The sequence below is a fragment of the Microcaecilia unicolor genome, chromosome 3 (genome assembly GCF_901765095.1).
Source record: "Microcaecilia unicolor chromosome 3, aMicUni1.1, whole genome shotgun sequence".
In the NCBI taxonomy this organism is placed as follows: domain Eukaryota; kingdom Metazoa; phylum Chordata; class Amphibia; order Gymnophiona; family Siphonopidae; genus Microcaecilia; species Microcaecilia unicolor.
Window position 1 is genome coordinate 185,916,867 of NC_044033.1, and position 20,514 is coordinate 185,937,380.

Consider the following 20,514-nt stretch of genomic DNA (forward strand, 5'->3'; position numbering starts at 1 on the left):
GTTCTAAAAAAACATGTATAGACATACATGATATCATCTGTAAAACAAATATTTATAATTATCATTAAAATAAGTGAGTTTTTGATGCTTAACAATAGTGGTCTCTTAACAGAGCTGCCTGAGGGTGAAACAAAGCATCTCGGTTCCATTACAGAATACTAGTGTAACCCAGTATCAGCGCGCCTAACAGGTGCCTTTAATTACACCATCCATTAAGGGCAGACGTCTAAATGCAACAGGGATGTGTGCCAGAGCCGGTGGTGGGAGGCGGCGCTGGTGGTTGTGGGGCGGGGATAGTGCTGGGCAGACTTATACGGTCTGTGACCTGAAAAAGTCAGGTACAAATCAAGGTAAGGTATACACAAAATGTGGCACATGAGTTATCTTGTTGGGCAGACTGGATGGACCGTGCAGGTCTTTTTCTGCTGTCATCTACTATGTTACAATAAAAACAAAAAAAAGACAACAGGGATTAGAGAATACAGCATTCAAAAACAGACAAAATCAATCCCATGCATGTTCAAATATGTCTTCAGCAACTTACTGAATTAAGCTCTTACTACAGAGGAAGGGTTCTAAACCATGTATATTACATAAATATACCATCAATTACCATATTTCTATCTAGCAACCACTAATTGTTATGTCAAACATCAGTATAATATGTACAGTACTAAATCATTTTTTTAGCAATATGTTCTGTGCATTGCTATGCAGAGGATCTGGTTGAAGTCCCAAGCCAGAACTTTGTTCCCAAGGCCAACCATCACACAACAATGTAACCCAATTGCTGGACTCAGGGCACACATGTACTAGGTTTCAGAGAGCTTCACAGTTTGAGAAGCCTTAAGGGCTGCTGCTTCAAAGGCTGGACAGCAGGTTATGTAGGGAATCCTTGTTCTTAGTAGTTGTGAAAGCATTCTCATTGTGCTAGCACAGTGGAGGCCAGTTTTGATTCAGCTAGAAACCCAAAGCAGAACATGGAAACTAATCAGCAAAACACAACCACACACTTATGCTACAGTATGTGAGCTAGTTTAGTTGCTGATAAGCATATGCAGCAGGACAACAATATAAGAAAGGGGAAAGCTGAACAGTGAGACAGTACACAAAGCTACACACATTACAAGACGACCATCACAAAGACAATCTGAAGAGCAATCACTCAAAATCTCTTTTCCTGGGCCCATGTTCTCTCCCTCTCCACCCTCCCAGGATTAAGAATTCCTCGATCTTCAATGTTCACTTTCTCTTTACACTGGTCTTGGGGGAGGGTAGGTGATCCCTGGACCAATACAAAGGAGTCCATACACCTGTGCAGTGGCCAAACATGTAACAGTTGCAAAAAGATCCATGTTTGTATTGGATTTTTAGACCCTAAGAAAAAAAAAAAAAAAAAGGCAGACCAAATGATCCATCTAGTCCAACATCCTACTTCCAGCATTAGACAATTCAGGTTACAAGTACCTGACAAAACCCCAAATAGTAGCAAGGTTCATGCTACTGATCCCTGGGACAAGCACTGGTTTTCCCCATGTCTCTCTCAATATCAGACTCTGGACTTTTCCTCAAAGAGCTTGTCCAAACCTTTTTTAAACACAACTGCTGATACCACATCCTGTGGCAATGATTTCCAGAGCTTAACTATTTTAGAGAAAAAAGTATTTCCTGCTGTTTGTTGTAAAAGTAGTAACTGTATCCCCCTAGTCTTTTTTTTTTTTAAAGTACAAAAAGAGTAAAAATTTACATTCACCCATTCTACACCACTAGGTATTTTGTAGACCTCTATCATATCCCCCCCCTCAGTTGTCTCTTTTCCAAGCTGAAGAGTCCTAACCTCTCAATCCTTTCCTAATATGAGAGGAGCTCCATACCCTTAACCATTTTAGTCAACTTTTTTAAAACAATTTTCTAATTCTACTACATCTTTTAAGCCACAGCGACCAGAATTAAATACAATACTCAAGGTGTTGTAGAACCATGAAGCGATAGAGGCACTATAATATTGTCTTACTTTCTATCCTTTTCTAACAATTCCTAGCATTGTTTGCTTTTTTGGCTGCCACCAAACACTGGACAGAAGATTTCAGCATATTGTCTAGGATGACACCTAGATCTTTTTCTTGGGTGCTGACTCCTAAACGTGGACCTTAACAAGTAACTATGATTTGAATTATTTTTCCCAATGTGCATCACTTTGCTTCGTCCAGATTAAATTTCATCTGTCATTTGGATGCCCTGTCTTCCAACTTCCTAAGGTTTTCCTATAATTTTTCTCAATTCACATGCGTTTTAACAATTCTAAATAGTAGTGCCATTTGCAAATTTAAATCACCTCACTCGTCATTCCCATTTCATTAGTAAGTGTTAAATAACACCAGTCCAGATCCTTGGGGCACTCCACAGTTCATCCTCCTCCACTGACAGAATTGGCCATTTAAACCTATACACCCTGTTTTCTATCAACCAATTCCTAATCCACAACAGAACATTGCTTCCTATCCCATGACTAAATTTTCTCAGGAGTTTGAGGGACTGAAATGCTTTCTGAAAATCTAGAGATATACTATAATCAGATGGTCTCACCTTTAGCCACATGTTCATCCACGCATTCAAAAAAAATGAAGCACTGGTGAGGCAAGACTTCCCTTGGCTGAATCCATGCTGATTGTGCCATTAAACCATGTTTGTCTGCGCTCAGCAATTTTATAATAGTTTCCACTATTTTGCCCAGCAATCAGGCTTACCATCTAACTGACCCGGATTGCTTTTTTTGATGGCCCTCTTATAAAAGGCCAAATATGCTTTACTCATTTCTGTAAGCTAAACAGCAAATTACCTAAAAGCATCCATACAAAATGGAGACTTCTTTAGCAGTTATTAGTTTCCAAACTAAAAAAAAAACAAAACAAAAAACGAAAGGAGTTGTAAGAAATCAGGCAGAAGCAGCACCGGAGCCCAGCAACAGCCAGAGAATTATTATAAGTAATGCAGACAGTACTACTGCTTGGTTACATAAGCAGAATGCAAATTCTGGATCCATCACCTCAAAATCCAACATAGGCCATCTCTCCTACAAGTCATATGCGGGCACTACAACCAATGGATACTTACAGATCCTACTAAAAGCACCACCATGATTGTCACCTAATCTCAGATAGTGGGGGAAAGGCATAAGATGGGTAGGTAGAGCTTGTACTGCTGCTACCACCTACCCTTTACCTGTTGAGAAGATCAAATTTCCAGTGTTTTGCAGGAAAAGTTAAACATAAAATCCATTACACTCAAAAAACAATAGAAAATATACAAAAAGTAGCTTACCTGCACAGGCTCCTCCAGAACCCCACTGCAAATGGGGCAAATGAGATCTTCATCCACATCACCCTGAAAGCGAGTTACATCATACCCCATTGCTCATCACCAGCAACGGAACCTGTCAGCGCAAATAGAAGTATGAGAGGCAAATAACTGGACACCTTGCTCTGCTGCTCCTGACCAAAAACTCACCGAGACACTTGTAAAACTTCTCTACAGGCAAATTGTTAGCAATTCCAAAGATAAGTGAACATTGCATTCCAATTCCCCACAGCTTATAGACCTGTTTCAATCACTTGCAAAACAAAAAAGCTGGGGTGTGGTGCGGAAAAAAAAAAAAAAAAAAAAAAAAAAAGAACACTTCTCATATTTCAGGTTGTAATACTGCTCTAACCCTTTCATGGAAGTTTGTATCCTCCCCATCTCCTGATTAGATAAAGGAAAAAAAAAAAAAAAAACATCAAATCTAATTTCTGCTCCAGAGAACTGAACAGGATTTTGCCTTGTAAAAGCACAGGTCAGCTTGACCCCTTCACAGTATCCCAGATGCAATTTTTGTATTCTAGAACAGCTACTTGACACACAGATCCTTCACTCGAAGCCCAGGAGCCAGCTTTGGGAAGGGTCACTCAAAAGGATCTTGAAGTAGAAAGATTACACAGCAATAGGATTTCACACAGGATTACACAAAACAGCTGAAAGACCTTATCAAAACATTTCCTACACAAGCGCAACCTCACCTGAAGAAACTCATACCAAACCAGCCTGCTGTGGGCACATTCTACCCAAGATCCACAAACCGGGAAACCCTGGCAGACCAATCATATCAGGTATTGGCACACACACGGAAGAAATATCTGGATTCATAGAGGGAATTCTGAAACCTCTCGTACACAAAACTAACAGCTTCATACAAGACACCACAGACTTTCTGAATAAACTGAAAAATATCAAGCAACTACCACCTAACACCCTTCTGGTCACGATGGATGTAGAATCACTATACAGCAACATTCCACATGCGGATGGCATAGCTGCATGTGGAAGACTCCTAAAAAAATCCACACTGGACCATCAATACTCACCAGAAACTATTACAAAATTAATCAAATTCATTTTAACTCACAACTACTTCCGCTTTAACAATGATATCTGCAAATAATGGGCACTGCGATGGGCACCAGGACAGCACCCCAATATGCCAACCTTTTTATGGCTGAGCTGGAAGAGACATTTCTGAATACACACCAGACCAAACCTCTAAAATACTACCAGTACATCGATGACATTTTTATGATTTGGACGGAGGGTGAAGAAATTCTGAAACAATTTTATTCTGCCTTCAATACATACCATCCTACAATCAGATTCAAAATTGACTACTCCCCAGAAAAAGTCAATTTTCTGGACACCACAGTCTCAATCAGTGATGGCTGTATACAAACATCTATATACAAGAAACCCACAGACAGATGCAGCTACCTCCACAACTCCAGCTTCCATCCTTCACATACAAAAAGATCCATCATTTACAGCCAAGCCACAAGATACCACCGTATCTGCTCTGACCCAGGGGACAGAGACAGACACCTTAAAAGCCTGACTGCATCCTTCAAACAGAAAGGCTACAACCCCAAAATAATCTCCAAGAATATTGCCTCCTCCCTCAAAACACCCAGGGAGAATCTGCTACAGTACAAGGAGAAAAAATCCACAGACAGAATCCCCCTTGTAAAGACATACAATCCAGAGCTGGAAAAACTGAGGAAAATCATAGAGATCTACAACCTATACTCCAGGAGGATGAACTACTGAAAGAGATATTCCCATCCCCACCAGTACTGGCCTTCCGACAGCCACCCAACTTAAAACACAAGCTAATCAGAAGTAAACTTCCATCATAGACTGAAAAGGAACAGAAGGGCACACGTCCCTGTAATTTATCCAGTTGCAAACTATGCCAAAATATTTCACAGGACCCCACAGTTATCCACAAAGGAAAGATATTCAACATAAAGGGATCTTTCACTTGCTCATCTTCCAATGTGGTATATATCATTCAGTGTAAAAAATGTAATGAAGGATGCTATATTGGAGAAACAGGCCAGATGCTTAAGACAAGATTCAGTTTACATAGACATCACATGAACAATACAGCCAGTAGGGCCCCCACCCCAGTGGGACAGCACTTCACAGAACCAGGACACTGTACCAGTGATTTCACAGTGAGAATACTGAAAGGTAACTTTAAAACCATACAAGAACGTAAGACCTTTGAAGTCAGAATGATTGAATATTTTAACACCCAACAGAAAGGACTTAACAAGGATCTGGGTTTCCTAACCCATTATAAACCATAAAGCTGTATGTCTCTGTTGATCACCCCATCCCTCACCTATCCACACCCATCCTGTTAGAATATCAATGATATGCTTTCATGTCCCCATGCATACCTCCGACCCACCCCCATCCTCTCACCCTGTCAGACTGTCATAGTAATGCTTGAATGTTTTCACTTATATACACTGTCAGCTAGCACATTTGCTTATTTCCGATCTGACGAAGAGCAACCTTCGAAAGCTAATCAAGAAATGTATTAAGTTATGTCCAATAAAAAAGGTATCATCTTATTTTCTTTTCCATGTTTTATTCTGTTTGATTTCTATTGATAACCTTAAGAGTGGACTAACACGGCTACCACACTCCTCTACTGAACTTTTTAAAATTTTGAAAAATAATTAATCTTCCAGTAACCACCTGGAAATAAGTAATGTAAGAAGTATTGGTTTGGTGACCCAAGGCAATACTGCTGCTTGCTGTCATGTTGGAGACCCAAGTTTAGTTCCTAGGCGGTCATGCAGATAAACCCTGAGGGAGGGGAGATTGAAGTCTCCAAGTCATTAAATGCCAGCACCCAGAATTAAGACTCAGAAGGACCCGGTGCCTCTAGCCTCAGGCCTAGAGGACTGTCACCAATTACTAGGTTAACCAGATGAGGGGTTAAAATGGGAAAATAAAATTTCACTCCTGGTAGTCATAAGTGAGCTGTAGTGCTAGAACCCTACAACATCTGGTTCTGAATGAGCAGAAAGCTGAAAGGTCCAGAAAGGAAAAGGTAAAACAAACTCCTTCATCCCCCCCAATAAAAAAAAATGTTTTGGCCTATAACAAGATGTGTCCAGTGTCCTAATTGGTTGAAATCCCAATACTGCTTCTTGTGATCTTGTGCAGATCACATAATCCTCCATTGTGTCAGGTAAAAACTCAGATTGTGAGCCTTCTAGGGACAGAAAAACACCTACTGTACCCGAATGTACACCACTTCAAAGGCTTTTGGGCTTACATGTGTGGTATATAAGAAAAATTAAAAAAAATGACATCCCTGTATAAGGCTTGGTATGCAAACATGCTAAGGTTGTTTTCCTGCAACCCTGCGCCATGGGCAGTATGAAAACTAGAACACCTGTCCAGTTTAGTGCCAAATGATGCAGATTCCACCACAATAAGGGGCCTATCAGGTTTCACGTCTACAATAAACAGTTTTACCTCTATAAAAGGAAAAGAAATGCACCTTAAGCCAGTGAGCATTCTTCTGCAGAGGAACCAGGTGCTCTCCTACCAGCAAAGTGGAACATGAAAATGTTCAGTGAGCAGCCTGTTTAACTCCATCTCTTAGATTAGAGAATGGACTTGGCTGCATCTATTTAACATTAGACATTGCCCATTCACTGTTAAAACCACAACAATGAAGATACATCTCTATATATTGGATCTTTATGACAACCAAAAATATACAAAATTTTTCTAAGAAAAAAAAAATCACACCCCTTCATTAATTTAATTAGGTGAAGCCAAAGACAAGTTCATCTGATTGATGTATTAGATAATACTGGCTATGGTATGAAGGAGGTTAACATGAAAGGCGTACCTGCCTAAACTCCTAACCTTGCCCAAGCACATCTCAGTACTGGAACCCAGATGCCAGCAGCCCAAGTTTTTCTCTGAAACTGCTCTTGGCAATGTACCATGAAACTGTTTTGGAGGTCATTCTGATTACTGGCTGCTTCTGCATTTCTCCTGAATTACTGGTATATACGTGGGAAGTCTCAGCTCCAAATCGGACTCTTTTTTTTTTTTTTTAAAGCCAAGCATTGCTGTTATTGTGTAGGTGCCCTTGAATATGTGGAAACAATCCAGAAACCAGTGGCAAATTATACGGCTTCCCAAACGTACTGGTGACCACATAGCCTGTCAGGATTTGGGGATATTCTTTGTGGCTATGCTGAAAACTGGCAATGGTGTCAAGTTGTTAGGTTACTATCAGGGGCAATCTCTCCAAACGGGTAACTTTTGCACATACCATGACAGTAATGAACCTCAATACTAAACCAGGGTACGTTAAGTATGATCCATCTCAACTGAGAACTCCCTGTAGTACTTGCATTATGCCAAAGAACTTCCTTCTCGAGTTCATAACATACTACAGGTTTAGGCAACTTATACAAGCGTTCTAGCAAATTCTTCTTTATGGGGTTACTGGGACAGATTTGGGAAGCCCTGTTGTATACATTATCTTATTATTGGACCAAGTCAGTCCAAACTGACTGGCTCGAGAGCTGTGCTCCATCAGCTCAGTGAAGACAAGACAGCATTGGTTTAAAGTTGCAGAATCTGTGTGGCATAAGGCTGGCTCTATATGTCAGGAAGTTGCAGATTATCTGTCATGTGTCTGAGAATGGATGAGAAAGCCACTATCTATCTAAATCCGTTCACACCAGTTCAAAAGTATTTGATTATCTTAATTTCGAGTGCCCCCCCCCCCACTGAGCTGTAAAGTAAATAATTTCAGAACTACACCAAGAACCACCACACAAAGAGGATAAAATCTAAAACGAGGATGACCAAATACTTTGGAGCCAACACAAAAATATACATGGCCTTCTCCCCCATTATCACACAACCTCTTGTAAATTAAGTTTTACTATGTCACCTATAAATACCACTCCTCCAACCTATTCCTTTACTAAGCTTTAACAATATAACCTACTGCCTCCTGACACACAGCCAAGCCTTGTGCCCTGATGACCAATCCTAAACCCCGATCCTAAGTCACACCACTAGCATCACCCACACTCCAATTCTCTCCCCACACCTATTACTTTTGTCCTACTCTATGTAACTGTCATCTATGCGATACTTTGTATTATCTCTGTTATACTTTGTACCATACATGTAAGCCGCACTGAACCTGCTATCGAGCGGGAAAGAGCGGGGTATAAATGCCACAAAAATAAAATTCTCTACTACTTAAACCAGGTACGTCAAACTCATGGCTAATGAATGGTTGGCCTATGTACCCCAACAGCAGCCTAAGAAAAAACAGAGGTTTTATTGGATAGCACAAAGCATGTAGACTTGATAAAGCATGATGCCAGAAAGCTTAACTTCTACAATCCCTTATCGATTGCTCTGAACATTAATACAATCTTTGCTTGGATTATAGAGTATCATACAGGTCAGCTTTTGTTTCTAGCTTCCTATACTAACCCATATACACCATCTAGAGCTCTTCAATCTATAGATTCCCATTGTTTGGTTTTACCCTCACCAAAATTAGCATATTTAGAATCCACTAGATGTTCTGTTTCTTACTTTCTTGAACCTAAGCTATGGAATTATCTCCCAGCAACTTTCTATGAAAAGCTATCATACAAAAAAATTCAAAGCTCTAATAAAAACATTTCTGTGCCCTTGCATTTGGAAGTGTTTTTTTTGTTTTGTTTTCTTGTGCATTTGCTATGTTTAGAGTGTTTGGCTCTCAGATTGGCTGTTTGTCCTATCAGAAATTGGCTTTCCTTTTTCCCTTACATGTTCTAAAAGTAGAAATTGTCTTCACCTATTTTAATAGATAAGGCAGTATAATATTAAACATTATTGCACATTCTAGCTCAAGTTGCATGGTGGCACTGAAAGCAGCAGGCCCGCCTCCAGTCTTCCCTTCCCTCTCACTATCCAGCCTTCTTCATTCTGATGTACTTCCTGTTTCTGCGAGGGCAGGACACAGAAGAAATGGAAGACTGGAGGCAAGCCTGCAGCTTTCAGTGCCAACGCGCAACTTGAGCTAAAATAAAATATTTAAAGGCAGGGTGGCGCCAGGAAGGAAAAGAAGGCTATCAAGGAGCTGAGGGCGGGCAGGTGAGCCGGCGCTGGGGTTTGGAACTGGAATTCGTCTCGGGGGGCAGGTGGAGGCTGGGGCGAGTCACTGCGCATGGATGGGAGGGGAGAAGAGGGGCAGAGGAGAATCGTTGGACATGGAGGGGAGGGCAGAGGAGAATCGTTGGACAGGAAGGGGAGGGCAGAGAGGAGAGCAGCTGGACATGGATGGATGGAGGGGAGGGAAGACAGGAAGGAGATACACATGGATTGAGGGGAGGGAAGGGAAGAGAGGAGAAATGTTGGAGATATGGAAAGACAGAGGAAGGAGATGCACACAGATGGAGGGGAAGGGAGAGAGGAGACATGCTGCATATGGACGGAGGGGAGGGAAGACAGGACATGAGTGGTGGGGAGGGGATGCACATGGATTTAGGGAAGAGGAGAAATTCTGGACATGGATGGAGGGGAGGGCAGACAAAGGAAGGAGATGCACATGGATGGAGAGGAGGGGAGAGAGTTGAAATGCCAGATATGGATGGAAGAGGGAAGAGAGAGAAAGTGAGATGAACATGGATGGAGCGGAGGAGAGAGGAGAACTGCTGACATGGATCGGGGGAAGAGGAAAAAAGCTGGACATGGATGGATGAAAGGGAAGAGAAGAGAAGAAGGAGATGCATATGAATGGAGGAGAGGGAAAAAAAAAAAGAGGAAGGAGATTTCTGTGTTTAAAAAAAAGGTTTGGACAAGTTCCTGGAGGAAAGTCCATATGTTATCGAGATGGACAGGGGGAAGTCACTTCTTGCCATAGGACTAGTAACATGGAATAGTGCTACTAGTTGGGTTTCTGCCAGATACTTGTGACCTGGATTGGCCACTGCTGAAAGCAGGATACTGGGCTAGATGGACCGTTGGTCTGACCCAGTATGAATGTGAAGAAGTCCATGGGAACTGAAAGGCCTTCTTCATATTCAGCTCACTGCTGATCAGTAACGCCGCTTTGTACAAGAACCTCTAAATATGCTAATAAAATCCAGGTCTGGGGAAGGCTACATAATTCTCATTCCTTTTGAAGAGTTTATGAATACATTATAGTATACATAAAAGAAAGTACTGTTAAAAACATATACTGAGGAGGAAATTAGTTCATCGGCAAGGATGGCAGACTGACTTGGGGGCTCCACTTGAGTCATGGTGATTCCCCCCTCCCCAACCCGGTGAATGTATTGCCGCCCAGAGCACACAGCAACTCCAGTCTCAGAGTCTTACTAACTCAAGTCACTTAACCCTCCCATTGCTCCAGGTACAAATAAGTACCTGTATACAATATGTAAGCCGCATTGAGCCTGCCATGAGTGGGAAAGCGCGGGGTACAAATGTAACAAATAAAATAAAAAAAATTTTTTTAAGAAGATGCAGCAGGAGGAGGGTCAGCGCCGGCAGCGGGCAGGAAAGACTAGGGATCTTTCCTGCCCCAAAGAATCCACTAGACCATCAGGGACACTGCCTTCAGGTTTAACACTGGGAGTAGGATCCTTCAGCTTGGGGCAGCAGGGAGGAGGGTCTGCAATAGGGGTAGTGAGGATACTGTTAAAAAAAAAAAAAAGTTACATTTTTTAAAATGCCGCCGGCTTGTGCATAGGGATGTACACAGAGGAAGTACAATAAGGGAATACTTTTCATAGGTAGAGTGGTAATTTGTAATAAATCGTAATCAGTGTGTCATTTGCAGGGGATGGTTATAGGGACACCTAACCCTGTTATTGGTGCACAGATTTTGTTTTTCTCCTGGTAAAGGGCTTCTAAAACAGACATGTTATGGGAATCAGGTGCTCAACGTTCAGAGTTTCCATTTACTTATTTATGGCATTTTATCCCATATTAAACATGAATTAGATTGGAACCTGGGAGCATTTAAAACATTTTTCCCCTGGAGAAATGCATTGCCCCCCCCCCCAGGCTCTCTCCCCAGGTATAGCCAGCTCTGCAATTTGGGAGGGGGGCACAGAGGTGGACCGGGGAAAGAGCCTGTTAAAAATTTACCAGCACACCACTGCACATAGCAATACAGTAGATATGCTCTCATAGTAAAAATGTCAGGCCACATCAGTTTGTATGGCTGCTGCTTAACATGGATTGGAGAGAACTAGTCCAACGGCGGTTAGTTCTTTTACAAAAGGTATCTACTGGCCACAAGCTCCAGAGTTACTCATAGGACTACTGTCACCTGGGGAAGAGATAGCTTAGTGGTTAGAACAGCAGACTGAACTAGGGAAGCCAAGTTGAATCCTACCAACACTCCTTGTGACATTGGGTAAGTCACTTAACCATTGCCTCAGAGGGAAAAAAATACCTACTGTTCTCAAATACAACATCTTGAATTCCGAGAAAGACTTGAGCTAAATCTAAAACCCTCTAAGAAGCAGATACACCAGGTTTATTTTTAAAGCAGAGTGCTTTTGTGCTGCAATATATACAGCCTCATTTGTCAATTTGTCAGTGTCTGCCTCCAGATATTAGTGCTAGGCACGCTAGCAACATGAGAATCAAAATTAATCAGTTATAAGCTGTTTTGGAAAAGTTCTACTTTCAGCCTCTGTCCCACTTGCAGGTACCCCCAAATGTTACACACCCTGCCCCTAATATCCAGGCACCAGGTACAGAGACAGCACTGCTACTCTGACAGCAGCTATTCATCCCAAGCTTATACGGATACCATAGCCACACAGAAGTTCAGCTCCCAGCATGAAAAAGGACCGAAGGCTCTAATCCACAACTAGCACAGCAGCTGTTGAAAAGGCTAGACATCAAAAGAGACCTGGACAACCTCTGGATTTACTCAAAATAATTCCTTTTACCCAAAGCTTTTGCAAAAAGAATGCTTTCTTCGTGGCTGTTTACAAAAATATTTCTGGAGCCAGAGCAGCAGAGGGAAAATTATCTTCCCTGAAGCATCACTAAACTACTACACAAACTTTCTTTGTAATAAGAGACTGACTGCAAAGGGCTTATTTGCTCCTAATAGGCATTAATAAAGCAGAGGAAGCTTAAATGCAGCAAAACCACAGGTCCATTACCAATATTCTTTCCATACAATGGTAACTTCAAATTTCCCTTTTAGAAAAAAAAAAAGTCATATGAGCCACCTGAAACTGAGAAGGCCTTTTTTTGCCTCCTAACTTTGCGCCTCCATCCACAGATAACATATGTGAGCGACACCTTCTGGCCCAATGGGCAAAGATCATCTGTAAAAAGTGCCCCATCAGCACTGATCATTAGGCAGTAGGTGTCATCACAAGAGCAGAAGCACAGTCTACCATTCCTTCCCATGCCTTCTCTGATGTGTTATAAGCACTTCTAGTCTCAAAAGGATTGGGGGGGGGGGGGGTGCAGCTGCAAGCTCTGTACTCCCATATCACCAAAGTGAATGACACTGTCCCGTGAGCCACAGGGGCAGCTCGAATACCAATTTTAACCTGGAACAGCTGCACTTTTCACAATTCTGCTGTTATGATACATTTATAAAACAAGAACACACTTCTGTCTTGGCCCTGGCTCTGTATTTCTACTCTTCCTGACTGTTTATTCCCTGACTAAACTCATACCCAGCTCTTTTCTTGCTTATGAATTAATTTCATGGAACAGTATAGCGAGCCGCAGATGGAACGACACAAAGGATCAGAGATAGCTATTTTATTGGATCCAACATGGCTTGTGTTTTGGCAAATGTTTTCATCAAGGGTCAGAACGTTGTTACAGAAATGCTAAGCTTCCTGTTTTGATCAGTAAACTCACAGGTAAACTCACTTGCTGTCATGTTTGTTCAAGCAAAGGGTGCATGAATTTGCTTATCTCTGATACTATAATACTATCACTGTGAAGTCAAAACAGGAAGCTTAGTATTGCTGTAATGACATTGACACCTGATGAAGGCATTTGCCGAAACATGGGTTATCGCAGGTCTAATAAAATCTACTTCCTCTGATCATTGGCTTTGTCTCACTGTTCCACCTGTGACCCAATACATTGTATGTTTGGTTTGTATTTCCCTCTGGTCTGTTCTATGAATTAATTTCAACAACAGAACAGTCTCCCATGAAAGCTTAGGGTGCTTCTGCAGCACCTCACAGGCCTCCTTAGAGAAGTGCTGGCCATAGAGCCCAAGAAACGTGGCTGAAAAAGGCACACCAGTTTCATGAGAGCAGCTCATCTTAAAACCAATGGCTTCACTATGTTGACTGGGCCTTCATCTACCCTAGTTTTTCAGACGACACTATCAAAGCCTTCAGTTCTCTCTCGGGATGATTGTTATGGTACTTCCAAGATATCTCCAAGGACAATGTGCAATATAACATCCAACTCATGGAATACTGCTTGGAGGAACTTATCAAAATTCCATGAAAGCACACAAAATGAAAAAAACAGGAGCAGCAGAAGCAGAAAGTGTGCTGTGGACCACAAACTGTCACTCAGACACAGGTATGCAAGCTGAGGCAATCTGTTCTAAATTGTCTTATATGAGGTCCTGTTTACAGATCTAGAGATGGTTGATGCCAAACATTAAAAGTGAAGAATTAATAATTGCAGAGGCTATTTCATCAATGCACAATATACATGGGGCTGCTTTGCCTCTCAACTAAAGCCTTTCCTTTCCCTCTGCCATACACAGCACTATATTCCTGCACTGCAGTCAGTCACATGCAAATTATTCTGGATTACATAATTGCTTTGCATCAGACCATTTGCTGCCACTTCTACACGTGAACTTAATGACTACTATCACTTGGGCAAGCAAACAAAAAAGTCACAACTGCTCATATACGTTCTAAGACTAATGGATCCCTGTTAGGTGGAGGAAGACAAGGCACTTACATATGAGAGTTCTTCCACAGCCATTATCCTTAGCTCCCAGATTGTATAAAAGCAACAGCATGCAAATCAGCATCTTCTACAGACTATGCAGTAGTCATCAAGGCACGTTTGTGACATAAATCCACTGCTAAGCAAAGGAGCATGGTGTCATACCACTAACTCAGCCATTTCCCTTGTACTGCTCATCTTCACTGTCCTACCTCCTCTCAGGGCCCAATCAGAACTCTAGCCGGGACACTATGGGGGTAATTTTATACCGACTGGTTTAAATGCATGTTGTCAAAAGGCACATACACACTGCTGATAGGCACAGCCTGGACAGAGCTTGCAAGTACATACATTGATTATAAAAAACTCAATTTTTCATTCTTGAGACCAGTCGTAAAATGTTCACATGTAAAGGTTGCAAGCATGTCCACCTCTACATTCAAGGTGCAATTTCTGTCATACACTAGAATTTTATAAAGACAAAGGTAGCTATGCCATTACGGAAGAACAATCCAAAAGCCACAAAAAGGCCTGCTTAGTCTGCTGAATTAGCCTCCAAGCCATAAATCTGGAAATAGCAAGCTTGAAACTTTAAACTACCATTTCAAGTCACAGATCAGAAAAATGATTGACAGATATATTAGACATTCTATAATACAGAAAAAAATGTAGCTTTTTGTCCTCCCCCCCCCCCCCAGCATGGATTTTTTCCTTATAACTGTACACAAGAAAATGAGGTCTTAGAATGGAATAAAGGTTGACATGTAAGAGAAACATAAAAACTGCAGTTTGACCACAAATTATGCATTCCCGTTACCACACATTTGTTTTATTCAGATGTACCATCAGACAAGGTCACAAACCATAAACAATTAGCATGTCTTAATGTAATGGAAACAATCATTCAAAATGAATCTTAACCCTTAGAAACAGAACTTGACAAGTTCACTTCCCGCCAAACATTAAGTTTTACAATGTTTTCTCTAAAAAACATTTCTAAGATCAGTACACAGAGTTTGTCCAAGCTTTAAACACATAGCATATGAGAGAAAAAAACACTTTCATTTCCATTATCAGCTCATTAACCTGCCCTTTCTACGTTAACTGAAATTCACTTTTCTTTACAAAGACGGACTCATTTCTGTGGATGTCTCATCACAAAAGGATAGAAAACTAAAAATAGAAAAATGTGGAAGCAGAGAAAAAAAAAGCAATTTGCTAGAAAAAAAGTTTGTCTAATCAAAACCAAAGATACTCATTGAAAGAATTCTTATTTAAATGATGACATACTGCTCCTTTGTGATAACAACAAAAAAGAAGCCTCTTCTCTTAGGGGGGCACAGCAGGTCAGGCAAAAACACTGAAAACCCTAGGCTAAGAATGTACTTTGTGATTTGGTGAAAAAGTTTAGTTATATTTATGAAGTATATAATGTTAGTATCAGATACAAGTTTCTTCATGTTTAGAAGTTTACCAGTGCACCTTAGCCCTGGGCAGAAACTCCTAACATTGATTGATCTGTACTCATGCAACTGATTTTTCTACCCAAAATTTCAAGTACTTTGCTTGCTGAACATTTTGCCTAGGTTGAAGTGCCCTTACTAAAAAAAAAAAAAAAAGCAGCACGTACTAATGCTGAATTTAGCCCCTCTAAATACGTCTCCCAATAAAGCAAACTACAATAATGATTTTTCTCCAAACGCTAGAGCTAAAACAAATCGCGCCTGAAACACATTTTACAAATGTATCGCTAAACTAAAAACTAAACAAGCATTAAAAAAAAAAACCCCCAGGAAAGGAATGAGAACAGAAAACAAAGCGAGATCATGGGAACAAACTTTTCAGAATGACAGGGGGTGGTAAACCCATCACAAACTACCCTTCTTTGGATAAAACGGGAGAATTTACTCAATTTTGTGTGTGTGGGGGGGGGGGGGGGGAGGCTGCTCAACACCCCCACTGAGCTGGTACCTATAAGCGAGGTTGGCCCACGACAAGGCAAAGGAAAGATTTCAATAGCCAGATCATTTTCTCAGGGGGGGGGGGGGGGGAAAAGTGACAAAGCCTTCTAACAACGTAAACTTTTGAGTCCAGGCGGGTCCCCTCCTTCACAGGACCCAAATTAAACCCGACAAAAACTCGAGGTCTTCCCCGCTCACCGGAGGGAGGAAGCGCAATAAGGGGTCAAGCTACACACTTCTCTCTTTCTCCCCCTCACCAGCTTCTAAAGAAAACATTTCACTTCAGGTCTGTCCTGCCTCGAGTCCGGTGGTTCACCCGCCTCGTCCACAACCGCTCACCACCGCCTCTAGGAAGGGCAACCGCCGGTCACACACACACGTCACTCCATTCCCTCCAATCTCAAGTCCACAGCTACGGCAGAATGAAGTAAAAACGCTGCAGCTTTGACCACAAAGGAGGCCGGGGGGTTGGGGGCGGGGTGGAACTCTAACTTTGTCCCCAGCTCGACGACGTACTGCCCTGGGATAGGGATTACACAGCAATAAACCAAGCCACGGTCCTGCCCCTACCCAGCCGTAGATAAAGGCCCTAGACCCGGTAACTCACCACGCTGAGCCTCCACAGCCGCCTTCTCCCCCCCGCCCCCCACGGCGCTCGCCGCCTCCCCGGTCGCAGCCCGCCAGCCTTCGTCTCCCCTGTCACAGCGCTGCTACGCAACACACACACCGCCGTCCGTCCGTAGCCGGGCCGAAAACCCGCCCTCACCTTCTGACTGACGGCGACCCTAGCCAATGACAATAGAGAAGAGGAGCACCGCGAAGGATTGAGGCGGAGCGAAAGAACTACGCAGACATTCTCAATCTAACCTCCTTGGTGAAAGAAGAGGATAGCGCCGGGAGAAAAAGGGAAGCACGTCAATGACGCTCTCACGCGGACAGCGGCCTAAGGTTTATGACGTCAGTTTTCCGGGTGTGGCTTCCACGTGTTTCCAATTTTTGTGGTTTTTCCCGGGGTGATTAAGCTTGCGGGTTGTGTAGAGTGCAACTGGAAATTTATCACTTCACTCATGCATCTTCCCATTTTCATGTCGTATTCCATTTTTCCTTACAATATAACTGTCATAATCCACTCACATATATATTCACGCCTTCATCATTCATGTGTTGTATATGTTATATGTAAGCCGCATTGAACCTGAGCTTTCTTGGGAAAATGCGGGGTAGAACTGTCATAATGAACGAATGTCATTCTATCATCATCTCGTTTCGACAGATAGGGGTTCTTATTTATTAGTATATTATAGCATATTTGTATAGTTACAACGGTCTGCAGATCTTACAATTTAAGATTTTTATTGCTAATCACGTTGTCTATTGTTTTCCGGTTTAGACATTTATCTTTTTTTGTTTTGGGTGAACCAGTGTGGTGGCAATCTCAGCCTACTGGCTTCAACCCATGATCTAGAAAGCCTCGTACCATCTCCTGCTTTCAATCTAACCTCCTTGCCTGACCTAATAGGCCAAAAGGGCTCAGCAGCTTCCTACCGTTTCCTGTTCTCAATCTGTCTAACCTCCTTGGTGGTGAGCTTCGCTGCTTCATCCCGGACAGAGAACAAATGCGGCAGCGGCGCTGAATTATTGAGGAGGAGGCGGTACCACAACATCCATCCCCGCGGGATTCCCGCAAACCTTTCTTTGCTCTGCTGTAGTCTCTCCTCTCCTCTGACGCAACTTCTTGTTTCCGGCACAAGGCGGGAGGCCTCCGAGGGAGAGAGAAGTTGTGTCATAGGGGACAGGGCACCGGAGAAAGAAAGCTGCGGGATTGTTGGTGGGTAACATCAGGTATGATGAGTTTAACAGCGGTGAGGGAAGACATGCTAGACCGAAGACAGAGGGAGAGATGGCAGACCACGGGGTCCCCGAATGCGTGTGAGGAGGGGGTGGTCAGAGTGTGAGGGCAGCCGAAGGCGTGTGACTTGATATCTTTTGAAAATCAGGCTCTTAGGAAGAAAATGTGTAAAACAAAAACACCTGATTATTCGAAGAGAACAGTTAAAAACAAAACAAAACACTATTGCCTAAGAGATTGGTCTTCTATACCAGCGTTTCAGTCATTCCTAGATTACCTCCATGCCAGTCAGGTTTTCAGGATATCCACGAACTTGATTTCCTTGTACTGCCTCCATTATATGCAAATCTCTTTCACACATATTCATTGAGTCAGGTTTTCAGGATATCCACGAACTTGATTTGCTTGTACTGCCTCCATTATATGCAAATCTCTTTCACACATATTCATTGTGGATATCCTGAAAACATGAATGGCAAGAGGGGACTCCAGATCGACTTGCTTGCTTTATTTATTAGATTGTAAGCTCTTTGAGCAGGGACTGTCTTTCTTCTATGTTTGTGCAGCGCAGTAGTAGTAGACTTGGGAAACATTGTTATGTAATTGCCCACCTATATGTTTACAAGTATGCCCATAAGGAATTATGTTATACAATGTGCCTATAAGGAAAATGGGCGCCTACTTTCCGTTTCAAGAATATTAGCATAGCAGAGATGCTAAGTTATCCAGTTCCGGGTTGGAGACTTTTTGTGCCAGTTCTGGATGTGAACTTTACATTCCAAAGCAGTGTGGGATTTGTAGTACCTGATCCTGCCTATTGAAATCAGTGCTGCAAGTCCCATAATGCACTAGTATGGAGTGACCATGCCGAGTAGGTTGGTGAAAGAACAGGAGACGGCCTGATGTCATGAGGCTGAAGCCGTCTCTCCTGGCACCTGCCATCTTGGTACTCCCAAAACAAAGCAAGATAACTATCAGCTGCTGCATCCAGGTTACATAAGAACATAAGAATAGCCGTACTGGGTAAGACTAATGGTCCATCTAGTCAGTATCCTGCAGCAACATTCTATGCTACCAATAGCAACTATGGAGTTATCCTCCAGGAATTTGTCCAAACCCTTTTTAAACCCAGATACGCTAACCTCTGTTACTACATCCTCCGACAAAGAGTTCCAGAGCTTAACTATTCGTTGAGTGAAAAAATATTTTCTCTTATTTGTTTTAAAAGTATTTCCACATAACATCCTCAAGCGTCCCCTAGTCTTTTGTACTTTTGGAACGAGTAAAAAATTGATTCACTTCTACTTGTTCAACACCACTCAGGATTTTGTAGACCTCAGTCATATCTCCCCTCATCCTTCTCTTTTTCAAGCCGAAGAGCCCTAACCTCTTTAGCCTTTCCACATATGAGAGGAGTTCCATCCCCTTTATCATTTTGGTCGCTCTTCTTTGAACCTTTTCTAATTCCGCTATATCTTTTTTGAGATTCGACGACCAAAACTGAACGCAATACTCAGATGCGGTCGCACCATGGAGCAAGGGTGTAGCCAGACAGCAGATTTTGGATAGACCTAGACAAGAAGTGGATGGTCACCAAGTGTTCTCACCCTCCACCTCGTCAACTTAAAAAAATATCTCAGCTTGTGGGAAAACACTGCTCTCCACCTCAGCAGTCTGCAGCAGGCAGGTGCTGAAAACTGAGCATGCGCAGATGCCGGTATTCACAGCTTAGGAAGCTCAGACTGCAGAAGTGGAGAACAGCATTGTCAGCTCCAACAGGGAGAGGTCTTAAGCTAGCAAAGCTTGGGAACCCCACCAGCTACTGCTAAGGGTGTGCCTGTGTTGGGTGGGCTTGAGTCCTAAGTGGGTGAGCCCCTGCCCACCTGTGGCTACGCCACTGCCATGGAGCAATACAGAGGCATTATAGTATTTTCAGTCTTATTCACCATCCTTTTCCTAATAATTCCTAGCATCCTGTTTGCTCTTTTGGCAGCCGCCGCACACTGAGCAGAAGATTTCAGCATATTATCTACGATACCTAGACCTTTTTCTTGAGTGCTGTCCCCCAAGGTGGATCTAGTATCAGGTAACTATGATTCAGATTATTCATTCCAATGTGCATCACCTTGCATTTGTCCACATTTAAATTTCATCTGCCATTTGGATGCCCAGTCTTCCAGTTTCCTAAGGTCTCACAGTCTGCTCGTGTTTTAACAACCTTGAATAGTTTTGTATCATCTGCAAATTTAATCACACTCATTCTTCCGATTTTCATATCATATTAAATAGCACTAGTCCCAATACAGATCCCTGCAGCACTCCTCCACCCTCTTCCATTGAGAGAAATAACTATTTAACCCTACGCATTGTTTTCTG

At 42.4% G+C, this 20,514-nt stretch overlaps 2 protein-coding genes across 6 annotated transcripts in view; one reads left to right on the forward strand and one right to left on the reverse strand.

Annotated features, from left to right (window-relative positions):
- Positions 1–17,206, reverse strand: part of RNF41 (ring finger protein 41) — a 50,942-nt gene extending 33,736 nt beyond the window's left edge. The window contains exons 1-2 of one of the 4 annotated variants that reach the window (XM_030196771.1): positions 17,157–17,206; positions 3,322–3,433 (exon numbers count right to left, since the gene is read on the reverse strand). In XM_030196771.1, the coding sequence (XP_030052631.1) occupies positions 3,322–3,411 (90 nt within the window). In that variant the 5' untranslated portion in view covers positions 3,412–3,433; positions 17,157–17,206. The other 3 variants (XM_030196770.1, XM_030196768.1, XM_030196772.1) reach the window with 3 other exon arrangements.
- An 837-nt stretch (positions 17,207–18,043) lies between these two features.
- Positions 18,044–20,514, forward strand: part of NABP2 (nucleic acid binding protein 2) — a 34,677-nt gene continuing 32,206 nt past the window's right edge. Inside the window, exon 1 of one of the 2 annotated variants that reach the window (XM_030196775.1) lies at positions 18,044–18,117. The gene's annotated coding sequence lies outside the window, so the exon portion shown is untranslated. Of the gene's footprint in view, positions 18,132–20,514 lie in introns of both variants that reach the window. The other variant, XM_030196774.1, reaches the window with a different exon arrangement.